The sequence below is a fragment of the Sminthopsis crassicaudata genome, chromosome 3 (assembly GCF_048593235.1).
Source record: "Sminthopsis crassicaudata isolate SCR6 chromosome 3, ASM4859323v1, whole genome shotgun sequence".
Lineage (NCBI taxonomy): Eukaryota > Metazoa > Chordata > Mammalia > Dasyuromorphia > Dasyuridae > Sminthopsis > Sminthopsis crassicaudata.
The window spans coordinates 416242085-416267125 of record NC_133619.1 but is presented as its reverse complement, the minus strand read 5'-3'; the positions used below and the strand labels follow the sequence as shown (position 1 = coordinate 416267125).

Genomic DNA, 25041 nt, shown 5'->3' with positions numbered 1-25041 from the left:
TGACATACTTGTAAAGAAGTATATAGCTATATTATAGGTTGGATTTTGTTTCTCAGAGTAAATATTAAAATAAACAATTGATTTAACACCTTTCCAGTTCCATAAATGTTTCTACCCTGCTTTATATCAAATTATATCGTATTTGCTTTTTGAAATTGATGCAAGAAGTTAACTATCCCTCTAATAATTTTGTTTTTTACCACAATAAACCATCTTTATGCATTTCTGTGCAGTTGCAAAGTACTTCTTTCCCCATGCATGATATTCATAATAACTCTCTGAAGTAGGTAGTACAAGTGTAACTAACTACCCCCATTTTACAGGGGAGAAAAGTGGGAATCCGAGAGCTGTAACATGGCTAATGAAAGGCAGGGAAAAATCTCAAAATGAAGTCTTCTGACTGACTACGTTTCCAGTGACCCTTCTGCTATGCTGCGCTATTTGTAGTTGATATTTATATTTCTGGAGGCGTGAATCTGGATAATGTGGTACTATTGTGTGTTTGAGGTTATGATGCGAGTGTAACATGTCAATTTTGTGTAAACTAGAAAGCATTTTGTGTACTTTATGCTTGAAAAATTGATTAGAAAGTTGGTTCGATTTTTTTTTTTTAATTTCTTTTGTCCAGTTCATTTTTTTCCTCAAGTACTTATATATACTTTTGTGTACTTGATTAAAAATTGCTTTAATCGAAACTTAATAAATTTAAATTGGCATACTGTAAAGAATAACTGACTTTTTTATTTTAATTAAAATATCAGATTCATATAGGACAATAAAATTTCCTTAACCATTGTAGTTTTTCAAGTTATCAGATATGAGGAAATTTAGAGTTGATCATATATATATATATGTATGTATGTGTGTATATATATATATTTTTTTTTTAGTAGGCATCCCTTGTAATGTATCATTTTAGACATAAAACCATATAAATTCACTTTGTATTCATTTAGAAACATTTATGTTGATATGAGTGGGTATATATATCTAACAAAGGAATGATGTATGTATATATGTATGCATGCACAATAGCATCCACACAGTCTGGTCTATATACACAAGCATGTATATCATGAATGTAAAAATGTGTTATTTTGGTATATATCTTATATACCTATATGAGTATATACATGAATACATATGTTAGGATGAAATCTGCACATATTTTTCCTTAAGTGTCCAAACTTTAATCAGCATAAGAATGTTAACCATTTTGCCCCCTGCATTCCAAAAAAAAAGACATCTAAAATTTAAGCTGTAGTCTGAAAATCTGTTATAATTTGAGTAGTTATAAGTTATTATTGGGAAAAAATAGATAGCAAATAATAAATTTGATTATTAAATTTTAATGATGGTATTATTTTCTATGATTTACCATTTAAAAGATATTTCTAATACTTTTAAACTAAATATGGAATTTGTGGTCAAGATACTTAGTTCAAGGACATTTAAATGTCTTCCTTTTCTCCATTATATGTAACAGCATCTGGATTTAAATTATGATTTTCTTAACATATTTTAGATAACATAATTAAGATACTATACAAGGAAGACAGTTTTTCAAATGTTCGGTAGAAGCAAAGTGAAATTTTTTTTCCCTTTCATTTGTCAATTTATTATGTAACTTAGATATATGCCTATATAGGTAATTTAAGAACTTTTTATATTTGTCATTTTAAGTAATGACTAAAAGAACCAAAATAAAGCCAGACATCAAAAGCTTATACTTGTACAGAACCATAGTGTAAGTTGTTTTATTTTTACATTTATTTAAATGTATAACCAAGTGCTTCTTCCTATGACATCCCATGACTAATGCTGACATACCTTTCCAAAGAGATGTTCTTTGTTTTTTTTTTTATATATATATATATATATATATATAAAGGTTTTTGTGGTTTAAATGTTGTTACATATTTTACAGCATTAGGATCTATGGAATATTTTGACAACTGCAACAGTTCAATGAAGTTGGTAATTTCTTTTTTTAATTATTTTTCATTGAACAGCTGGGGCATTACATTTCTACATTTTGTATTTTCTGTTATATTTTAGAAACAACATTTTGATGAAATGTTCATGATGGAGGCCTTGTAGGGAAAATAGCTAGATCTGACTACAATATGGTTATTACTTAATTGCCTTTATTTTGTACTCATTAAGTTTGATCAGTGCTCACTTTTTATGCAACAAATGTATGATGTTCGTTACAGCTAGTGATTGTACGTGTATGACTGAACATACTTATTCTCTGATGGATAAAATTTAACATGGGAATTCACAGATTATCAGCAAATACCCCAATTCACTATAAAGGGAAAAATTAACTTGGCTTTATGCATTTCACCAAGTAAAATATTGATACATTGTCCTTCATGCTGTAATAAAAATGACTTTTTTAGGATAAATTTTACATATTATATAAAGTAGCTGAATTATCTGTAACTTTTTAAAAAATTAAAGATGTATTGTTTCTGTTGTGGTGCTCATATCACCAATTAATACGTTTGATTTCAGATCTACAACTTACTGCTATGTAAACTTCTCTGAGGTAAAATGAAACCATTTGGTTACTTGAAAACAAAGTAAGCTTAGTAGGGTTTTTGTGTTTAAATTTGCAGTAACTCAAATATTAGAATTAGTAAGATGAAACAATACATCTTCTATAAACTGAACTTGGTTCGATGCCATGTTTTGTTGTAGCCAATTTTCTACAAAACGGAATCTGGAATAGAATTGATAGCCAAGGTATTGGTGTAGTAAATGATATTAAGTGTAGACTTTTCTCTACACCAGTAGTTTACACACCTAGATTTTTTTTAGTTTTTAAATTCTATAACAATAAAATACTAGTTAGCTTTGAAAAATAACTTATTTTTCTAACTCTAGCACTGATTAAAGTTGATTAAAATTAGTTATTAAAAATAATGATGAAAATGTAATTGTTCCTGTGCCTAAGGGTAAAACTTTATTTTAAGTTTTCAGTATTAATTAAATTGATAGTGCTAATCCTAGCAAAATTGAACTTGGAACAAAATGTGCTAATTAGAAAGATGGGAGGAATCTTTTTTTTTTTTTTTTTTTTAACTTATATAGTTAGCATCTGTCATGTTATATTTTTAAAATACTTAAAATAAAGCATTCCCTTCCTCCTTCAAACCCATTCTCAACATACAGGTGTTTGATGAAAGAACTTATATGTAGTAAAAACAGTTTATCTAAATACTAAATTATTTGACTAGTATTTTCTTAAATTTAAAAATACTAATGTACCTATTGTAATGGTAGAAATTTTAAAAGTATGTAGTTTTAAAAGTTTATGATAATTAACATGTTTACACTTTCTTATCTCTCATTTTTCTTTGCAGCAAGGAGTAAATAATGCTGAAAAATTTGACTATGTAAGTGAACTGGTTTTTTTTGTTTTTTTACTTTGCATTCAATATTTTTCTACTGATCATCATGTTATAACTTTTAAAAAATTTAAATTTTATTTTATAGGTGATGCAGTTTTTGAATAAGATGGCTGGTAATGAATATGTTGGATTCAGTAATGCCACGTGAGTATTTTCTATTGGGTTTACTCAGTGTATGGGAGTTTTTATGTGGGATGGGAAGGGAAAATTAAAATTAGTCCAAATTATTGTAAATTTTTAAAATGAATTTTTATTTACTTGTATTCAGAATTTGGAACTGTATTATAGTTGTATCTTGAAGGCCATAGGGGAAGAACTTTCAAATAATTTGGAAGAATGTGTTAACCGAATAGGAGTTGAAAATTTTTTTCATAAATAGTTTTGCTGATCTATTGACTTTCATTAAAAATGAATATTTTTAGGAAACATTTTAGTCATAAAACTGGCAAAGATAAGTTCCAGGAAAATGCTGTTTACCACAGATTTCATTAGTGATACTTTTACTGAATGCTCTTCTCCAATACAGCGGAATCCTTTGTTTCCAAGTGGTTTCTTACATAAGTAGTTCAAAACAAAAAAACATAAATTCTTATTATTAATTGTTAATCATTGTGTATATTGTTTTTCTGACTTTGCTTTGCTTTCCATCAGTTTGTATCTTCTCAATATTTGTCAATATTCTTATAGCATGATAATATTTCATTTCCTTCTTGAATCACAAGTTGTTTACACATTCCTATAATTGATTGGCATCTACTTTATTTCCAAGTCTTTGCTACTATATAAAATGCTGCTGCTTTTGTCAATGACCTATCTGAAATGATACATGTAGTAGTAGAATGTCTAGGTCCAATGTTCTGAGCATTTTAGCCATATTATTTGCAAAATTCCAATTTCCTTTACATATCTCTACTTAAATTAAATTCTTCCCTTTCCATAACACCTCCAGTATCATTTCCATCTTTTTGTCATTTTTACCAATTCACTGAATATGAAGTGATACCTTGGGATTGTATTGATTTGTATTTCTCTTACTTATTTGGATAATTTTTTTATAAGGTTGTTAATAGTTTTGCATTAATCTTGAGACTTGTTTGCTCATATCCTTTTAAAATTAATGAATTAGGGAATGTCTTTTTTGGCTTATGTTAGTGTTAAAATAAAAGTTGTATCTTTTTCTCTGCCTTTTAATCCCTAAGCCCCTTTTAAGACTTTCTAGATTTATGCTGCTCCAACTCTGAAGCAGCAAAATTAGTAAACAAGGGAAATTTCTAGAAGTCTCAGGTCTTAATTAAAAATTATTTCCTAATATTAGCAGGCCAGGAGTAGGTAAAAATCAAAAAGGTCTTGTTCCAGTAGTAATTTCTGAACTCAGCAACAGAGTTTTCAGGCAGCCAGTTAATGTGGTGGTTAGAGTTCAGGGTAACCCCAGGCAAGTTACTTAATCCCTCTTTGCCTTAGTTTCCTTATCTAAATGGGGATAATAAAAGCACCTACCTAAAGGCTTTTGTGAGGAAAAATTAAGATTTGTAAAGTGCATTGCAAACAAAATTTATAATTTAAATACTAACATACTTCTATATACTAATATATAATTACTCCCGCTGCTATCAATATACTGCTGTCTTGTTTTCATCATACTCATACCTATATCTCTCTGATTCATGAGTCTGGTCAGGTCTCCTTCTATAAGTATAATTGACACTCTATTTGTTCATTCATTGACTAAATTAGTATATATTTATTTATTAATTTTGTATGATGCACAAAGCCTTCCTCACTTCTTTTTTCTTTCTGGCTGTGTATAGGAAACTACTCAACAATTCCAAGGGGAAAAAAAGGCTATGCTGTGTGCAGAATGGATTGTGTTTTAAGTATCTCACTTAAATCATAATTCTTAGACAGTTTTTTTTTTAAATTTTATTTATTTATTTGCACATCTGCTTTTAACATACTGAATTCTGATTTTGTCATTCTTTTTGCCACAACTTTCACTCATCCAACTTAGGAATCTGTACGACTCATTTGGAAACTGTTCCTTTTTGAATCCTCTGTTTTCCAAGTCTGTCATCTTTTTTTCTGGTTTCCAGGAATGGTGGCAAATAATTGTGATCTTGGAAACCAAAGTGGTTAGCAATTGATGGGAAAACTGCTATAGTGGGATAACTATAGGGTATTTGCAAAAAATTCATTGTCAGTATGGTGACCCCCTCAGAAGTAAAGGTTGATCAAGTTGCCTGAGGAGTGTTAAACTACTCTCATGCCAACAAGTAATGAGATCTAGCCTGAGTATGGACTCTTTATTTAAGTTTGGTAGAGATGGGACTATCCAGTATTAAAAAAAACAAAACAGCAAACAAACAAACAAAACAAAACCTCATTGTATTATTCAACCCTGGTGTCCCCTTACTATCTTGACCTTTAGCTGTTCTTTCCCTGCAGTCCCTAACTCTTGGCCATCCTCATCCATCCTTTTGGAACCACAAAATACTATTGAAGGAAGTGAGTTAGAAAACTTAAGTTCACTATGGGTTTATACTTCAAGTGGACCCATACTGCTACTTGGCTGTCCTTTGATTTGTTTTTTAGTGATTTTTTTTTTTTTTATTGTGTTCTTTGCATCAGCCATTTCATCCATGTTTTTCTATCCATTAATTTAAGCTTTCACTAGTCAGATTAGTAACTAGTCTGTTACTCAAATTTTGCATATTTTTGATTAATAGAATATCTTAAATGCTTAAGAAATTATTCTTGCAGTTTTATTTATATACACACACATATGAATTAGAGCTAGAAGATCAGTCATGGCTATTATAAAGAAGACTTAGAAATAATGAGTGCCTAGTTGAACTAGGATGATAACTGTAAAAATTGAAAGGAAGAGATGAATTTGAATGCTGCAAAATTTGGGTCATATCCTAAGCAGGAAGCTATAATTTTGGCAACCTGTCTTTGGGTCTTCTTTGTAGTGACTTACATATGGGTTGACTACTTAGTTTTTCTCTTATAAATTAAAATTGGTGATGTAGGACATTCAAAAATAACAATGTTTTTACTTTAAAGTGTATTAAGCATTTGAGATACAATTGATATGTAATTTCCTTACATTTAGCTTTTAGTCTAAAGAAAAAACAGATAGCAGTTGTAGTTTTAGGCCTTTATGATGTTAGAAGTGGACATCAGATTATGTCTACATGTGGATTTATATAAGAGTAAAGCTGAGCAAATGGAGTGTTGCTAAGCAGGAAAAATAGCTCTGTAAAAATACAATGAAAGCAGCTCTATAAATGTTTAAGGAAACAATTTTATCTCTTTCTTTGATTGCTAGATCTTGTTGATGTGACTTGCTATTTTTGAAACATTTGCAGTGACAGATGGAGTTGTGAGTTTTCATGTGTTTCAGAACCTGAACTATAGTTCTAATGGCATATGTAGTGTAAACATTTAATTTAGTGACTTAGTTAATAACTAACCTGAATATTTTTTTTAAATAGTTAATGGCTTCTGTTCTTACTATCATGCCTGAATCATAAAGATGTATTTATAACTAAATAAATCAGCTTTATCCTAGAATAAGATTATCCTGTTTTCTGGAGATTTCAAATTTTTATAATAATGTATTACAGTATTGCATACTGAAAACAAAGAGAATATATGGGAGAACAAATGGCTTGGGTTCAGATACTCAGAAGCTGTATTGGATGGACTAGAATAAAAAAAAATGATAAATATTTATTATTTGCCAAGGGCTGTGCTAAGCCTTTCTTGGACACAAATATAAATGCAAGACAGTTTTTAACTCTCAAGGAGCTCCCATCATAATTAGGGAACACAACACATAGGATGGTTTAGATTCAGGGAAGATATAAAGGCCCAATGGTCTGAAGCCTGGGAGTTCTTAAAGAGAAATGGCAAGACGAGTAGTAAGAATTAAGTGTTCCACCATCTTACTGGAAGTATTGTAGCTATTGACCACATTGTTAATGGTCATGTTCCTGATCAATATTATTATGAAGGGGATGACTATCCCTGAGGATCAGAATAGAGCAAGACCTCAGGGATTAGCATTCTAGTTAGTAAACATCTATCATTGGTGAGTACTGGCCATGTGGTTGAGAGGGAAGAGAAGATTCAACTTTTTCTTTTTGGGTCCTAATGACTAAGCTGGCAGAAGAGCACAGTGAACCCTCCCCTGCCACAATTTTTGCTAAGTCTAGCTCAATAGCCACTTAAGAGAACCATTATTTGAACCTATTTCTTAACTTTTAAAAATTTTCCTTCTATACTACACCCTGAAGATGTAATATTTTATGGAAATATATTTGACATATTTGCTTTTAGAATGCTGCAGTTTTACAGAATTACCATGCTTATTCTCTAGACTGAATCTACTTTGTTTTCCAGGTTTCAATCTGAACGGGAAAGTGGAGATCGGAATTTTGCAATAGGATATTACTTAAAGGAGAAAAAGGTTTTATCAGTTTTGGTTTTTTAATTACAAATTATGCTTTTATGTTCTTGTTTTGTCTCAGCATAGATTAGTTTTTTAGCCATTGAAAAATTAATAATCCAACTCAGCACTTGGTATTTTAAGGTGCATAACATATTTAATATGACAAATATAGATTTAAAAGTTATATTTCACTTATTTTTAAAAAAAGTATGTGATAGTCACATTTTAAACATTTGTGATTAATAATTTTTCCTAATTCCTTCTAACTTATCTTCACTTTTCATTGCTGTAATATGCCTATAGTACCATAAAGTTTTGTGGATTAAATAGTAATACTTTTTCAAGTTGTGATCCAAAATAACTTTAAAAGTTTCCATCATTATGTTAAAACAGCATCTGGAAATGGATGTGACTTAATGCTGTGACTTAAACAATACATTGCCTTCTTTTTGTTTTACTTATTTTCCTTCTTTGTCAAACTAAATAATTGCTTAAATATCTTTATTTGATTTTCTTCTTTTTCTAGTGTTTTCCAGAAGGCACAGACATGGTTGGGATATTAGACTTCTACTTCCAGGTGATTTGCTATGATTTCAATATTCAAAATATGTATGCTGTTACACTTCAAGAATGTTGTTGTTTCAGAAAAGATGACTTAAGCTAATGCATGTATACAAATTTTCCATTAGCTTCCATTATAAATGTGAAAGCCTAGTCCCCAATAAATACTTTTAATAAGCACTTTGTCTTTTTTAAATAAACATTTTGCCCAAGGGTAAAAGGATTTTGTAGCCTTTTATTATACTTCAGAATTGAATAGGCATTTTAAAATTGTAAAAGTAAGGAAAAATAATTTTTCTGTTAAAGCATTGCTACTTTGAAGTGTCAAAGTATCTAAGTATCTTTGATCCATAATTTCATTTGTATAGGGATTCCAACATAGGTAACAGCACCTCCATATTTTATGTTGCTTAAGCCACAAATTTCATTACCTGAAGGCCAGACTTCTTAGGAAGTTTTCTTTGCATGGCAACAAAGCATTGGAGCTGTCAGATCTTTATAAAATAGGTATACAAATAAAAGATTTATTGATAATATATCATAATCTTATAATCCATGCATTCAGTTGCGTAACCCAGTTTAAGAAGCTTTGAGGTAGATGAGCTAAGAGGGAACAAGTTGGGGAAAATTAAGTCCTTTTTATTCTTTGTAATTCTCAGATATGTCCCAAATATCTTGACAAATACTTGTTTCATTGAAGGAGTAGGTTCCTAGGTTCATATGTCAAATAGACATTTCCTTCTAATTTAACTCTAGTTCTGATATATTTCTTAATTTTTTAAATATAGCATGCTTCATTTTCTCTATTGTTGAAATAAAATAAATCCTTTACATTAAATATTCCTGTTTAAGTAATATAAAGTGTTTGAATGAGGGAAAACACATTGGAAAGGGGAGTGATCAGGGAGGTATAATTTAGTTTGAAAAGTTACAGAGATGATGAGTAGAGCCATAGAGGAAGGAATAAAATGACAAAAGTGGTGCCAGAATTGATTTGATAATGGTTCCAAAACAAGAAAGGTGACCTCGGGGAAGAAGGAGTGTAATTAAGTATGTGTCCAGTAGAGTTGGCAAGAGGACTAGGGCCCTGTGAGGCACTTAGCAGTCAGGCAAGCGAGCCTTGAAATAACTTGTATAAGACAGATTCTGTCTGAGGAGAGCAATTCCATTGATTTAGGGAATCATCAAATAAGGAAACATTCTTTACCAATTAGGCAACCTAGTGTGTGTTTGAATTGAGGTGAAACTTGAAACAAGTCTTCTACACCATGAATCCTCACTGTGTAGCTCATTTATACTGTAAATTTCAGGACTGTGTCTCTAGTGCTAAGTTTGCTGCTTGGGTGACAAAGCATTTCATTTATCAGGGTTTTATTCATTATTTAATTATATTTAAATAAAGTGAGGTTTATGAAATGTCACTTAATAGAACTATATTATCCCCCAGGAAGAGAGTTCTCAAATGTCCATAAAATAAGAATCTAACTGGGAGTTAGCTTAAAATTTCTTAGAAAGGGTAACTAGGTGATGCAGTAGATAAGAGACCTGAGTTCGAATCTGGCCTCAGACACTTAATATTTCCTAGCTATGTGACCCTGGGCAAATTGCTTAACCCCAATTGTCTCAGCAAAAAACTAAATAAATAAATAAATAAATTTCTTAGAGGATATTAGAATTTACATTTTCAGAATTCTTCTTTATTTCTGTAGTTGTGTTCCATTGAAGTGACTTGTGAATCAGCTAGTGTGATGGCTTCTACATTAGCTAATGGTGGTTTCTGTCCAATCACTGGTGAAAGAGTACTGAGCCCAGAAGCAGTTCGAAATACACTAAGTCTGATGCATTCTTGTGGCATGTATGACTTCTCAGGGCAATTTGCTTTCCATGTAAGTAATTACATGTTTATTTTCTCTAGCAAGAAGCTAGTCTGGACTGATTTTTAAGATATGTTCTGAAAACGTTTATACTTTACATTTACACTGTATACATATACACTATATGAGAATCTTATAAGGTTTATTACAGAATTGTTAAGTAACACAGCTAAGCATTATCTTTACTGCTCTTAAAAATTCTAGAACTAGTTTATAGAAATATTTCACATCTATTTGTATTTTCAAGGTCAGTAGACATATTTATAGCTGTTAATGTTTAGCACTAGAGTTATTAATGCTTCAAGAATTCCTAAAATTTAAAAATAATAAACCTTTGATTTAGTAAACTTGTAGCATGCATAATTTTAAAACCTGTTATTATTTAGATTCTTTTATATTATTTTGCACTTGTAAGTGTTGAAAGGTATGTGGCTTCTTTAAGAAAATAATCCTTTATGTTTCAAGTTTTATTTGTATTGGGGGAGGAGGGAAAAATCTTTTATTTTACCTTCTTCCCTCCCCCCCCCATAGTCATATATTCTTAGACACTTAATTACCTATTATGTAGTTGGTTATTTTGAAGAGGAAAATGAATTTGAAAAGAACATCTCTCCTTTTTCATATTTGTGTGTCATATATAGCAAGCATGTAGGGACAGGTAATTTTTAAAAAATTATTCTATCATCACACATTTCTAAGTCCTAGGTCATAGTGGCATAATAGATTGAGTTCTAGACTTGAAAAGGAAGCTAAAAATTCTGTTTCTTCTGTCAGTTTAATAGATTTGTAAACCTTCAATTGGTTATATAAAAATTAGCTTTTGTTATTTTATCTATCTATTTATTTATTTATATCATGTTAACTTAAATGACATTTTTCTTCAATGCTTTTGCAGGTTGGTCTCCCTGCAAAATCTGGAGTTGCTGGGGGCATTCTTTTAGTTGTTCCTAATGTTATGGGAATGATGTGCTGGTCTCCTCCATTAGATAAGATGGGCAACAGTGTTAAGGGAATCCACTTCTGTCATGTAAGTAAAATTTCTTAATGTAGTAACCAAAGAGTCCTTACTTTATGAAATATAACATCAGATCAATATTGTTAGAAATGAATACACTTTTTTTGCCTATGGCTAAAAGACTATTTTCCCTAATTGAGAATTGATAAATAAGACAAAGAAAAAGAGAGCATCTTATTGCCATTAATGAGTTCCACTGCCCTGGGTGAGTTGGAATCACCACTAGGACCACATGAGCCATATCTTAAGACACTGAAGAACTAGCAGAATGATTCCTGAGCCATTATTGGCGATTGAAAACTCATGTAGTACAGGCAAGGTATACCACAGGATTGGAGAAAGGAACATTGTCCCAGTTTCCAGATAGGTTAAGATAATGGAATCTGCAAACTAGAGTTCAGTCAACTCAATTTTGATTTCTGTTCAGAAAAAAATCTGAACATTAAGACAGTAAATCTTCATATTAGTGAATATCTATAGTCAAAAAAAAGCAGCTTCAATAAAAAGTCTTCTTTTGACAGGGTTATTAAACTGATAGATCCAAAGGTGGTACAGGTAAAATTTATCTAGGTTTTTATCCAAGCATTTGTCAAAACCTGGTGCTATTTGTGGGAAAGATGAAGAGGTGCAAGCAGATTTATTAATCCTTTTCTCTCATAAACCTTTGACAGTCTGGTGAAATCTATGCACCCCTGTTCAAGATAATGTTTTTAAATGCCTAGAATAAAATACAAAACATTACAAAGGAAACCAGTTATGTTGAAATACAACAGGAAAAAAAAAAAAACAAGTTCATGGACCCCAGCTTAATATAATGTTATAGTCAGTATAGTATAATTAGAACTGGTTGAATAGCTAGGTACAGCATTATATTACTGTGGAAGGGTGGTATTCAGTATGGTATCCCAGGATTCTTGCTTGCTTGATATTATAATATTTTCATAAATTTTTCAAGTGTGCAGGTGACAGAAATCTAAATAGAATAATACAATAGTTAAGTTAATATTCAGAAAACTCTGTAAAGGTTCTGAATAGGTTAGAGCTTTGAGCTGAATGCTTAATGAAATTTAATAGAACTAAATTTCAAATTTTATATTTAAATAAAAATAGTTTCCCAATTACAAGCTAAGTGAGGCATAACTATGCTGAAGTTTGAAAAGGATATACAGGGGTGAGGGAATAAGGGTTAATACACTTAAAATGCATTATGTGTCAACAGTATGGTAGAGCAGCCAAGAAAACTAATGCACCAGTCTGTAATAAGAGGGACCTACTACAAGAACTATGGAAGCATGCCTTTCTACTATATCCTGCCTTGGTCAGAGCTTCCTTTTCTAGAGGATTGTGTTCAATTTGTGAAACTATTTTCAGGAAGGACATCAGTGAGTAAAGGTGGAAAATGTATTGAAAAAAGTACTTGGCATAGTGAGGAGGACCTCAAATTCATGTCATAAGAGAGTCGGTTAAAAGAATTAGGGATTTAGATCCTAAAAGACAGAACTTTTCCAGGAGTTTAGAGATCTGCTGTATAAAAGAAGTTCCAGGTGATTGGCTCCAGAGGGCATAATTAGGAAGAGTAGATAGAAGTAGTTTTTCAGCTTTTCAGAATGCTATTTGAGATTTTTCTTGGCAGAGATACTGGAGTAGTATCCTTCTGCTTATTTGACAAATGAGAAAACTGAGGTAAATAGAGGTTTAAGTGTTTGAGTCTCGATTTGTATTTGGATTCTTCTGATATCAGAGGTGGCAGTGTCTTAGCTTCCCTCAGGCATAGAATGTTTTAAAAAGTTAAATTTTAGGTTTGATGAAAAGATAAAAGTAAAACTGACTTAATTTTCTAAAAATGTATTTTGTATTGGGAATATTTATGATGAATTATTAAAAGTAAGCTAATTTCTTATAGCATCTCTTTAATTTGCAGGATCTTGTTTCTTTGTGCAATTTCCATAACTATGATAATTTGAGACACTTTGCAAAAAAACTTGATCCTCGAAGAGAAGGTGGTGATCAGAGGGTAAGCTAAAACTTTTATTCTACATTATAATTTTTTGTAGTTTAAAAAAAATGAGATATACCTTTCATTGATAATGTCAGTATTTAATATAGATTTTTAGTTCAGTTTTTTAATAATTATGAATGAATCTAAATTATTGGAAGCTTTTGTGGAAATTATCTTGAATTCACATATATACACAGTGAACATTTTCTGTCTTCTGCACTAATTACTGAATATGAGATTTAAGATTAATTATGTGTAGAGATGTAGGTAGATATTGGTAGTACTGCAAACAAATATGCCTTGTTCTCAGTGATTGTTAGTTTAAAAAGCAAGTTCTACTTTGAAAAGAACCTTTTCTCCTGACTGGAATGTTGGTGGATATATTAAAGAAGAAGAAGCTATAGGGTTAGTAGTAGAGGTTACCAAATTGAGATAGAAAATTTCCTAGTTCATTGTAAGTTAAAATATTTTTTATTAAAATAAAAATAAAATCTTTTAATTATGTGTGCATTTTCAACCAGTAGCCTCAGTTGAAAGATGCGTTTTTATTTTATCAATGGGTAAGTTTATTGAAATATTGATAGGACTCATTATTCCCTTGTTTTGAGATTAGCTCCAATGAGAAGCAAATTTGCATGAATGTTTAAAAATATTGGGTTGATTATTGGAGTGGTGTTGAGTATTCATGAAAAATGGCATAGTAGAAATTTGAACCTTTTTATAGCTAGAAAAAGATCTGGTAAATGCTTTATGTTCTTGCTGTTCTCCCTTGGAATAATAAGTGATAATAGCTAAGATTTAGGAGTGCTGTAAAGCTTGCAAAGCACTTTATATAAATTCTGTTATTTGTAACTTTCTTTTTAATTAGTTTTATTTAAGTGCATAAGAGTAATGCAAGACAAGATAGAACCTTCCATAAGAGGTATCCTAAATTATATGAAATACAATATTAGGTGGTGGTGGTGGTGGTGGTGGTGGTGGGTGTACGCTAATGGATTTTAATAACATTCATTGAAAAATACCATTTTATAGCTTGGACCTTTCTTCACTCAAGTGCACTAATAAAATTATGTATGTTGCTTGAACAACTAGCATGCCTTTGGACCCTTGGATTATGAAAGTCTCCAACAAGAACTTGCTCTAAAAGATACAGTATGGAAAAAAGTGTCACCTGAGGCAAATGAGGACATCTCCACAACTGTAGTGTATAGAATGGAAAGTCTGGGAGAGAAAAGCTAAATGAAATGGGATTTCTAGTGTCAGAATTTTCTTTATTGAAGTTCATAATGTCTTTTGTTTTATGCATACTCTCATTATTTATTTGTTTTTTTTTTTTCTTCAACTTTTGAGGCAATCCATGGACTTATCCCTTGTGTAAAACTATCAGAATTCAAAAAGTAGGTTCATTGTCCTTTTAAAGAGTGCAAAATAGGCATTAAAGGAAATTTACTTTAAAGAAAACTATAGAAAGGAAATATATCATTTGGTTTAAAAATTTCCTCTAAAAGTATTTTGTTAACAGTATTAAATTAAAGATACCTTGTCAAATTGGAAAAATAGAAATTCTTAATTTCAAATCTCTTATTAAACCTTTATTTTTCAGTTCTATAAACTAACTGACATGGTGTCTATATTATCACTTTCTAAGCCAAATCCAATGGATAAAATAATTGTAATCGTCTCTATTAAAAAGTTAAAGTGATAGACTTATTTCAATACTAATCATTGACACCATACCAGAATAGTTCCAAAATACAAAGTAACTTCAAGTTAAGTTCAGAAATATTTTGTAGCACTTTTTAGTATTTTTTTTATTACTTTAAATGTTAGCAATTTTTTGAGGTCTGTTAGTGAATATATGAAGTACCTATTCTTTGTAACTCCAGTGTTGTAGTAAATGACGAAATTTCAATGGGTGAGGAGTAACTTGTATTACCCCTAAATATTCCAGCCAAAATAACTTCAGGAATAAAATTAATGCTCAAATTGCTAGTAAACTAGAAGGAACAAAACCATTTCTTAAGAGAAATTGTTTCTGATTATTGGCAATTTTCATTTTTCCAACATAATTTTTTCTAGGAGATAATTACATAAAAATAATTTATTTTTTTCTTTAATTTTTCATGAAGGTTCCCTCCCGTTCTCTCCTCACATACAATAAGGTTGGAATATATCTGTTAGCTTTAAAAGAGGTTTTATTTGAACTGTTTAAGTGTAGCGACATAGGAATGGACTGAAGAACTTGTTGGAATTTAATACTACATTAAGACATTTACTTTTATATTCTAAGTCCTTGAGGTTAGATTTCTAGTAACTTAAAATGTGTATTGAGAATAACATGTCCAGTTGATTACTTTGTATTATTTTTAAAAACTGGTAACTATGTTAACTCAAAACTTTTGACAAATGATATTTTGAAATTAGACAGAACCTATTCACAATTCTTCCTTCATTTTACCTGCTCACTTCACCCAAGTTCCATCATAAGCTAGTTCCTTATTCTTGTCTAAAGCTATAATCATTTCCTTTGAGAGAGGTAGAGCATGTAGACTTTGTAATTGTAGATTATACATCAGGGTAAAAGACTACTAAAGGATAATAAGACATAAAAGAAAGGTTGGTTGTTTTGATTGTAATGACTAGCCAAAATGAAAAGATGTTGTTAGGTTAAGGACAAGACAGTGTGGCAATACCAGGTCAACCTTGAAGCCAAGAAGACTTTGATTTAATATCTGCCTCAAATGCATACTGGCTTTTTAACCTTAAGCAAGCCACTCAACCCTCAGTCCTCTAGTCATTGATCAGAGAAAAACTTTTTAAGTTATTTTTTTCTGAATCATATGGTTATTTAAAATCATGTCATACATTTAATTTTTAAAGTTAAGATGGCTCTTTTGAAGAGCATTTTCACCACTGTAACCTTAAACCTGATTCAGACTCATATAACAATCATCATATAACTTGCCATTGAAAGTTTGACCAGGTTGAATGCCCAAAGCAGTCAATATGAAGAAGGGTTCTCTTCCTGCTTCCATCCAAATCCTTCTACTATTCATTTTGTCATAAGTTTTAGTTTTTTAGATTTGGCATTTAATAAAGTTTAAATTTGTTACTAAAATTGGAAATAGTTATGAAAATATTATAAAAAGGAAATGTATTTTCACATATTGGTATATATTTATAATCATAAATTGTTTATTTGTAGAATTTTCCTGTCTTTGTAAAACTTAAATTTTCATTTAGAAGTAAGATAACCACAAGTTTGCTCCAATAAGTTTATAGAACAAGAGCTAAAAGTAATTAAGAAAATATTCCCTCAATAAAAAAAAAAATTGAAATGAGAGGAAAGATATTTTGTGAATAGGACCCAAAACATTTATATTTAAAAAATAAATAAAACAAAAACACAACACTTTACTAAGAGCTTAAAGGCTTTATCTTGCATTATTCAGTATTACCCAGTACTTTTTTCCAAGATAATCCTTTAAAAATGCCTATGATTGTTGGGTTTCATTTGTTTCATACTGTTTTCATACTGAGTTACTGATTCTTGATATTCAAGCATTTTAGGAATTAGAATATGTTTTTTCTTTGTTGGCATCATTGACATTTCGTTTGAAATGTACATTTCTTTAAATATTTTGTTTTTCAGCATAAATGTTGTGCATTTTGCTTGAGTATTTAGATTTAAAACATTTGTCTTATAGCCTCTTTTTTCATTGCTTTGTATATTTAATGTACCTTTTGTTTCCAGCATGCATATTTTTGTATTGTTTAATAAATTTATTTTAAGCTGATTTAATTGTTTTGAAAGTGTTTTTGGTGAAAAAAACTCCAACTACTTTTACAAATCATGTTGGAGATTTTTAATTTAGAAAAAAACTAACTGCTATAAAAATACCATCAGACGTGTTGAATATTTTTACTTATAAGACTGGTTATGAAGAGAAACTGGAAATATTTAAAGGTGCATCAATTGCTTTTTTTTTCCTTTTAACTGTGCAGTGGGAGGGAATGGTTTGTTTGTTTGTTTTTGGTTTGTTTCATTTTGTTTTGTTTTGTTTTTTTTTATTGTTTGTACCAGAAGCATTTAAATAAAGATTTTTTCTTTGAGGTTTTTTTTTTTTTTCCATTTAGCACTAATTCTCTCCTCTATCTAAAAAACAACAATCATTCCTTGAGAAGTAAACATTCAATTAATTCAGCTTTCTGAGAAGATTGACATAATCCTAGATTTATATTTATGATTACATAACCCTGAATTCATTTATAATACAGAATAGGAAAAATCTGTTGCTTGGATTCATTAAAAAATAAGTTTAGATTCTGGCATCTGACACATAATACTACAAAAGCATATTAGACCCTGTGATGAGAATTTTATTTTTGGAATTAACTCATTTTGATAGTTTCACAGTATGTGAATTTAAAAGCTTTCCCTTTCCAACGAGTTAACATTTCACGGGTTTAAATTGTTTTATGAAATTTTCACTTTGTACTATTTTTGTTTTCCCTTAAAGATCATCTTTAGAAGGTTCTGCCCAAGGCCATCCTCAATGGGCTTTTAATACATGGAAGGTATGAATAGGTTAAGGAACACCTAGATTATATCAGGATACCAATATTTAAATTAACAGGGTACAAGAACATTACATTTTAAAAATAAATTAGTTTAAATAGTGCATATCCTTGATTAAACATAATTTTATTTTTAACAATACATTTTACTTCACCACTCAGTGCACATTGATTTGTTTTACCTTCTTGATGAGCTTGGAAACCTTCAAGTGTTTTTGAAAGGTAACATTTTTGTTTCTTCTCAGAGAAATGAATTTATTTGCAGTTTGTGCATCCTTTAACTGTATCTGAGTATCCTTAATCCTTTATTAACTGTTTTCAGTATTTTAAAATTTCCATTTATAATAAAACTCAAGTTGGCAAAACTTAGTTGAAGAAAGCATAACTTGAAATTTGGTATACTAGCTTTACAATAGACCATTTTGCACTATCATTTAGATCGTTTCCATTGTAATTTGGAATTATTTTGGCTAAAAACAATGTAAATTTTGTTTACACATACAATTAGAAACCATACCAAGAAGTTTTTGTGTCATTTGTTTCTTTATTACTTGTTTGCAAGACAGTAGAAATGTTCATTTCTTCTGTTATATGGAAAAAATAGAGTCTTTTGTTTTGCCAATTAAGTGATTACTGTGAATTCTGTATCACAAAATACATCAACTTGAAGAAATGATTTTGTTGTCAGTTTTTTTCCCCTGAGGCAATTGGGGTTAAGTGACTTGCCCAGGGTCACACAGCTAAGAAGTGTTAAGTGTTATCACATTTGAATTCCTGTCCTCTTGACTTTAGGGCTGGTGCTCTATCCACTTTTTTTTATACATTTTTATAAAGCATTGTTATCAGGTTTTTTAAGGTTTGTATTATTAATCTAAAAACCTGATATTTTTCAGAACTACTGTTTTGCCAAATTTTAGGGGTTTATACTATTTCATGAGTAAAAGGGCAACTTCTTCCCATATACTATTATCTTAATGATTATCTTGAATAAAAACTTCCTGATATTCTATATGATCCATTCAAATGTACATGATCTAAGTGGGCACTTGTTTTATATGTTAGGTTGTTCATTGCACTTACCCTATAAATTATCATACACTATCATGTCTATAAACTATCAGCTCAACTTGGAAATTTAAGAACAAGCTTTGTTTTTCATTTATGCCCCCAGACAGCCAAATATAATAATTTTCTTTCTAAAGTGAGTCAGTTTATGGCAACATTTCTATGCTGCTGTTTATATTTAGAATCACAGAAATTTGAACTAGAGACTTGAACCCACCAAAAGTCTATATAGTTACTTGATTATATTCAGTAGGATATTAACAAGTTAAACAAAAACAAAATTGAAAACAAAACACATAACAGGTTCAATAAATTGCTTTATTTTGTTTTTATGTGTTTTTTTTTTTTAAGATTATTCAATTAAAAGGAGGTACAATGGAAAGAAACCAATTTAAAGGCAAATCAATTGTGGGATGTGATCAACTTTTGAGATTACTAATTTAGTTTTTTCCACAATTATAAAATTAATTTTTCATTAATTCTGGAAGCAATTGCATAATTTACAATGGTTCCAAAAGTAAAGTAACACTTAGAGCCTTTGATAATCCGTTTTGGGACATTATGACTCAAAAAATAAATGTCACACCAACAGTTATTAAAATAATCATTTTGAGATTGGGAGAAGGTACACAAAAGATAGTAACTAAGGAAATGGATAAGTAAAAGGTTCTCACAAATTAGAAAAAAATGCTTTCTAAGTTTATTTTATTTATCAAGCTTTCCAAAAACCTCTGCCACATTTGCTGGGGTTCTCTTATTCTTTTATTAGAATTGCTTGGCTTCAAAATAGTGATGTTGGCAGTTAATATTTAACAAATGTTTTAATGTTTTCTTTTAAATTCTCATTTATCCTTTTAAATTTGATAAATCACAAGCTTACCATGTTCTAAAATGCTGGAGAGTACGAGATCTTTTATAATTGCAGCTAGTGTACACTAAAATTTAATAAATTGAGTATATTTGAAAGCTTATGGAAATCAGTATTCAGTTAAAAATGCTTAGTAACATACTAAAATTGGAATTGTCACAAAGACTATGCAAATTTGAAGTATTTCATTATAGAATTAATGCTAAAGTCATTAATATTTAGCCCTTCCTTGAACTTTTATTCTGGGAATTATTACAAATGCTTTTTGTTCTGATTTTAGTATGATCTGCTTGAAGTGTTTTGCATATAATATCATTTATTAAGTATCTATGTATTTTTGACTAAAAAAAATTAGCCTTCTATTTTGAATGTATCCCCATTGTGTACAATGGTAGTGGGGGGGGGCAGTTGGTGCAGTGGTTATAGAGCGCTAGCACTGGAGATAGGAGGACCTGAGTTCAAATGTGACCTCAGCCATTTAATTAGCTGGGTAGCCTCAAATGAGTCACTTAACTCTACCTCCTCCCCCCAAAATGATCTCAAGTTTACTTTAAGAGCTTGAACCAAAATTTATTTTAGCTTTATTCTTACATGTTGTCATATAGCACTGTCTTAATTCAGAATATCTTACCTTTATTGTTTTTACATGTGAAATTTAGAATTTAGACGCAAAGTAAACTATTAAATTATATAGTTTAACTACCAAAAGTTTTCCCTTTAATGTATTTTTATTTTAAAAACCCAGAAATTTAAGATAATATTTTATTCCATGTAGTGAACCGTTGTCTCCAGGTAGTTGCTGTTAACTCTTGTCCAGAGAAGTGACTTCCCTTCCTGCAGAGAGCCCCATCAGGCCTGATGTAATGCAGAGACTTCTCCTCTTTAACTCTTGTCCTTCTCCAGTCCAATCTGCTCTCCAGGCCCAATGTTGCCTCTTTTATCCTCCCAGAGAATGGGCGTGGGATAATGCAAGGGCTTCTGGGAAGAACCACTTCAACCAATGAGCTTGCTCCTTCTAGGATTCCTAAGGTGTAAACTCCCTTTACAGGTCTGAGCCAGAGAACTGTCAAGTCAACCTGAGTTCTCACCTTGTAATTGTCCAGACAACCTGAGTTCTCACCTAGTAATCCTAACAATTCCATAATAGCTGTATTTTTTAAAAATACATTTAATGTTAATAAAGATTTAACAGTTCTTTTCTGACTTTTCATCAAAACTTCTTGACATAGTCTTAGGTACATTTGGACTTGGCCATCTGTCCAAGTCTATATGCACTGACTGTATTTTAAATAAAGGAATGAAATAAGTGGTTTGCTATTGTTGATCATAATTAGTATTAACTAGAGGCGAACTGAAATAAAAATATATAATATTTCAATTAATGTATATCCTAAATGTTTAGTGCAACGTCAGAATGGAAGACAATTAAAATAGCACTTTTTTGTTAAATTAATTATACCAATAAAGCCTCTTTTTGTTCTTTCAACCTGTTTGGTAGAAAAATAAAATTGGCTTTTCACTTAATTGTTTGAAAAATTGTTCTTTTGGAGAGAAACAACATCTTCCCTCCAATAATATGGCATATTACATGAAGGAAAATGGCAAAGGTGACAGCGCTGTATCAAATCCTTTATGGTTTAATTTTAGCTTTTTAAAGTAGCCAATTTTGTACTCCATGTTTTTACTTCATTTCCATGAGCAGCATTCTTAAGTACTAGCATAATATATAATACTGACATTTCTTTTTCTATCCTAATTTTCCCATTTCCCTAACACCCCTTTCTTCCCTACTCATTGACTTGGCTTTTCAGTTTAATGTTTCACTTATGTACAGATATAATTTGTAATGCAGAGTTATAGAAGCAACTATTATGGATGAAATTTTATTTGTATATCCTATATTTTTACTTTACAAATCAAATGCTAGTTTTATTCAATACCTCATTAATTAAGATTAAAGATAAAATGCCCTAATGATCTTAAAAACTTGAATCAGCACTAAGCTTAATTAGTTTTGAAAGCGTTAGTTTATTCCTTAAAGTCCATTGACCTTGGGGCAACTAGGTGGCACAATCGAGAGCCCTGAGTCCAGGATTTGAGTTCAAATTCCACCTCAGACACTAGCTCTATGTGACTAACCAAGACACTCCTGAGTGCTTCCCTAAAAAAAATTCCATTAAACTTAATACAGTTTTTTTTTTGTTTGTTTGTTTTTTGTTTTTATTGTTTTTTTGCTTGTTGAGTTGACTTTATCTGCCTGGCCTGAGTCATACTTTTTTTTTTTTTTTAATAACTTTTATCAACAGAACATATGCTTGGGTAATTTTTTACATTATTGCTTGTACTCACTTCTGTTCCTACTTTTCCCTTCCCTCCCTCTATCCCTTACCCTAGATGGCAAGCAGTCTTATACATGCTTAACACAAATTTTATGTGATTTTTATATAACCTTTAAGTTTCTGTAGTTTGAAAGTGGAAGAGGGTTTTACAAATTGTTTTTAAGCCATTATTGTGGGTTTGGAACCCTCATCATAGATAGTCTAGCACTGAGAAGAATTTATCCAAACATAAGTATTCCTTTCCCGCTTTCTATTATAGACCACTTTGTTTGGTGGAAGATTATCTAGTTATGCATAAAGATTTCTCTATTCCTTGCTGTTATTATTGCTGGTTTTTAATTAACTGAAAATACTAATTAAAGCCACTCTAAATTCTAGAGAATCAAGATATTAGTCATAGTTTTCAATATTGATAATTCCTCAATACATTTGCTCTATGCCTAGTACAAAATATTGTTGAATATTCAATTGAACTTAAGTATCCATTCCCTCCTAAGTGAAATGGATGTCTTCCTGTAAGAAATTGTCATTATCTATTTTCTATGACATTGATGACATTCTTGTATAAAATGAATTGTCTCCAAAGGACAGTTTTATATACATATATATATTATATATACTTATAATTTGTGGTTAGGTCAAATGCGCGCTGATAATCTTTTTCTTGATAGGAATTGTTTAGTTTAATAGGGAGTGCTTTCCTAGTGATAAACTGGGAAAGGACACTGTAGGAATCCACAGGAGACAGTGTAAAGAACATTAGGTGTTCCCATTTCCCTGATGCTACATGTGTGACCTTATGTCATGACCTTATTGTGTCACAACCTTCGTGAGCTGCAGTTGCCAAAGCTGTGATAGGGAAGTTTTGAAGTAGACAATAAATGATGTGTGTTCTAGCTCTAGGTCCAAGATATCCTCCCTTTTTTGTCATGACTAGAGTCATGATTTATAAAGATCAATATTAGAGAAGATCTGGAAAATCGGGTTAGGTCTTTCATGTGATTCAGTAAAGTGCACTTAAATGAACAGGGCTAAACTGGGCAATTTCTTTACTTTATCTCTTGTGGCAACAAATACTGTTTGCAGATGCACCCTTACTTATCCCTTTGCTCTATGCAAGGATAACCCTAATATACCTTCTAAGAATGTTCTATGAGTATGGTTTAGGGAGGATAGGGCACTGGTAGAGGCAGATCTTAAGGATTAAGTCTAGGAGCTACAGTGAACCTCTCTTGGTTTCTAAACCAAGGTGCTTTTTTTTTGGGGGGGGTTTCTTTGCTTTTTTTAAGTTAAAAATTTCTATTCCTACATCAGTTCACATCTTGAGTCATCATCCTTTGATGAGGTTATCTATTCATTGATGGCTAAAGAATCCATCCCCTGGCTGCCAAGAAACTACTGGTGGTGCTACTTTGGTGACTTAGGCTTAGTCCCTAGAGAGCTCAAGGCTATTAGAACTTGTTACAGATGGTTCTTTACTACACAACACTAAGAAATGTCAGAGGAGGGCTGACACTTGCTGAATGCCCACCTACCTATATACTGACAATTTTAAGAGCAATTGTTTAGTACCCAAATTAATCTTTCCCTCAACAAAAATGAGAATTTTAAAAGACTTTCCTTTAGTTTAGAAGAAATTCTGATTTTTTGTAGGCATTCTATCTGCACAGCTTAAAACCATTCTATATATCCATAAACCTTATTCATTTAAAGCCACTTCAAAGAAACCAAGGTTGGGGAGGAGAGGCATCACTCAGTTGCTAATTGCCTGGTGAAAAAACCTCTGATGGCAGGCTTGATAGGACTGGCACTTAAGTTTTTACAGTTTGTCTAATATCAGACTGGTGCCCATGGCTTTTAAGAAAACCCAAAGTAGCTTGTACACCATGTCGAGAAATCAAAGTACAAATTGAAGGAGGAAAAACACTACAAATATGATCATCTTTTCTACTTTTCCCTCTCTACTCCCCCATTTGTTGGATGAAGTTTACAATTTAAATTCTACAAACCATGACACATCTTTCCATAGAACTAAAAATAAGTTTTCGTGTTTTTAATACCTTATAACCTGCCTATATTGTGTGTGCCTTGCAAAACATCTCTAGCTATTAAAAATGCAGTTGCAAAAATTAATGTATAATCCTGTAGAAGAATAAAAAAAGGGAAAAGTGACCATCTTTTAAGGAAGTACTAGGATTGGAACTCTCATGGAACATAAGATTTTTAAATCAGTACTTGGAACCTGTTAGGAGGCATATTCTTAATAATTAGAGCCCTGAAATTACAGGCTTAAACACAATTCTCCAAGTGTAGACATCCATTGATTTGCTTCCAGTAGTTTCTTTGGGTAAGAATTATTTGCATCTTCTTAATTCCTAGTTTGAGAATTGACATGTAATGATTTCTTGTCATAAATCACCCTTGGATTCCTGTTCATGTCATTTTGTTTAGTGGCATTCACAGTGGTTGGGGTAAGAGCATCACTTGGGACAAAGATGAGAGGGAAAGCTAGATATGCTGAAACTTTTTAGACAATTACTATGTTTTTTTGGAAAAAGTTTTCTCTTGACAAGTTTTGTATTTGAAGTTCTATTTTTTTCCTCTTTTATTTGGGTCTACCACTAATTGTACAAGTTCGGTGAAACATTTTGAGAGACTCAATACCAAATAAAGATGTAATAGTTAACTTTTGTAATCAGTAATAAAAGGAGGGATAGTTATGTTGCTATCTCCTTTTAAACCATTTGTTAGAAGTCTGGTAGCATAATTATGAGCCACTGAAAGATAAGAGGTTTACCTCTGCTGATGTTTCAATGGGTATCTTTGCTTTTATCAATAGGAACTCAAAATATAGGCTTTACTGTTAGAAT

At 31.0% G+C, this 25041-nt stretch overlaps 1 protein-coding gene across 8 annotated transcripts in view; it reads left to right on the top strand.

Moving 5' to 3' along the window:
* GLS (glutaminase) overlaps positions 1–25041 on the top strand; it is a 76007-nt gene that overhangs the window by 35119 nt on the left and 15847 nt on the right. The window contains exons 8-16 of one of the 8 annotated variants that reach the window (XM_074302835.1): positions 2707–2751; positions 3372–3404; positions 3505–3563; positions 7824–7890; positions 8399–8449; positions 10143–10319; positions 11203–11334; positions 13244–13336; positions 14414–14937. In XM_074302835.1, coding sequence (XP_074158936.1) covers positions 2707–2751; positions 3372–3404; positions 3505–3563; positions 7824–7890; positions 8399–8449; positions 10143–10319; positions 11203–11334; positions 13244–13336; positions 14414–14560 — 804 coding nt within the window. In that variant the 3' untranslated portion in view covers positions 14561–14937. Of the gene's footprint in view, positions 1–1681; positions 1978–2706; positions 2752–3371; positions 3405–3504; positions 3564–7823; positions 7891–8398; positions 8450–10142; positions 10320–11202; positions 11335–13243; positions 13337–14353; positions 14938–25041 lie in introns of those variants that run through there. The other 7 variants (XM_074302838.1, XM_074302833.1, XM_074302841.1 and 4 more) reach the window with 7 other exon arrangements.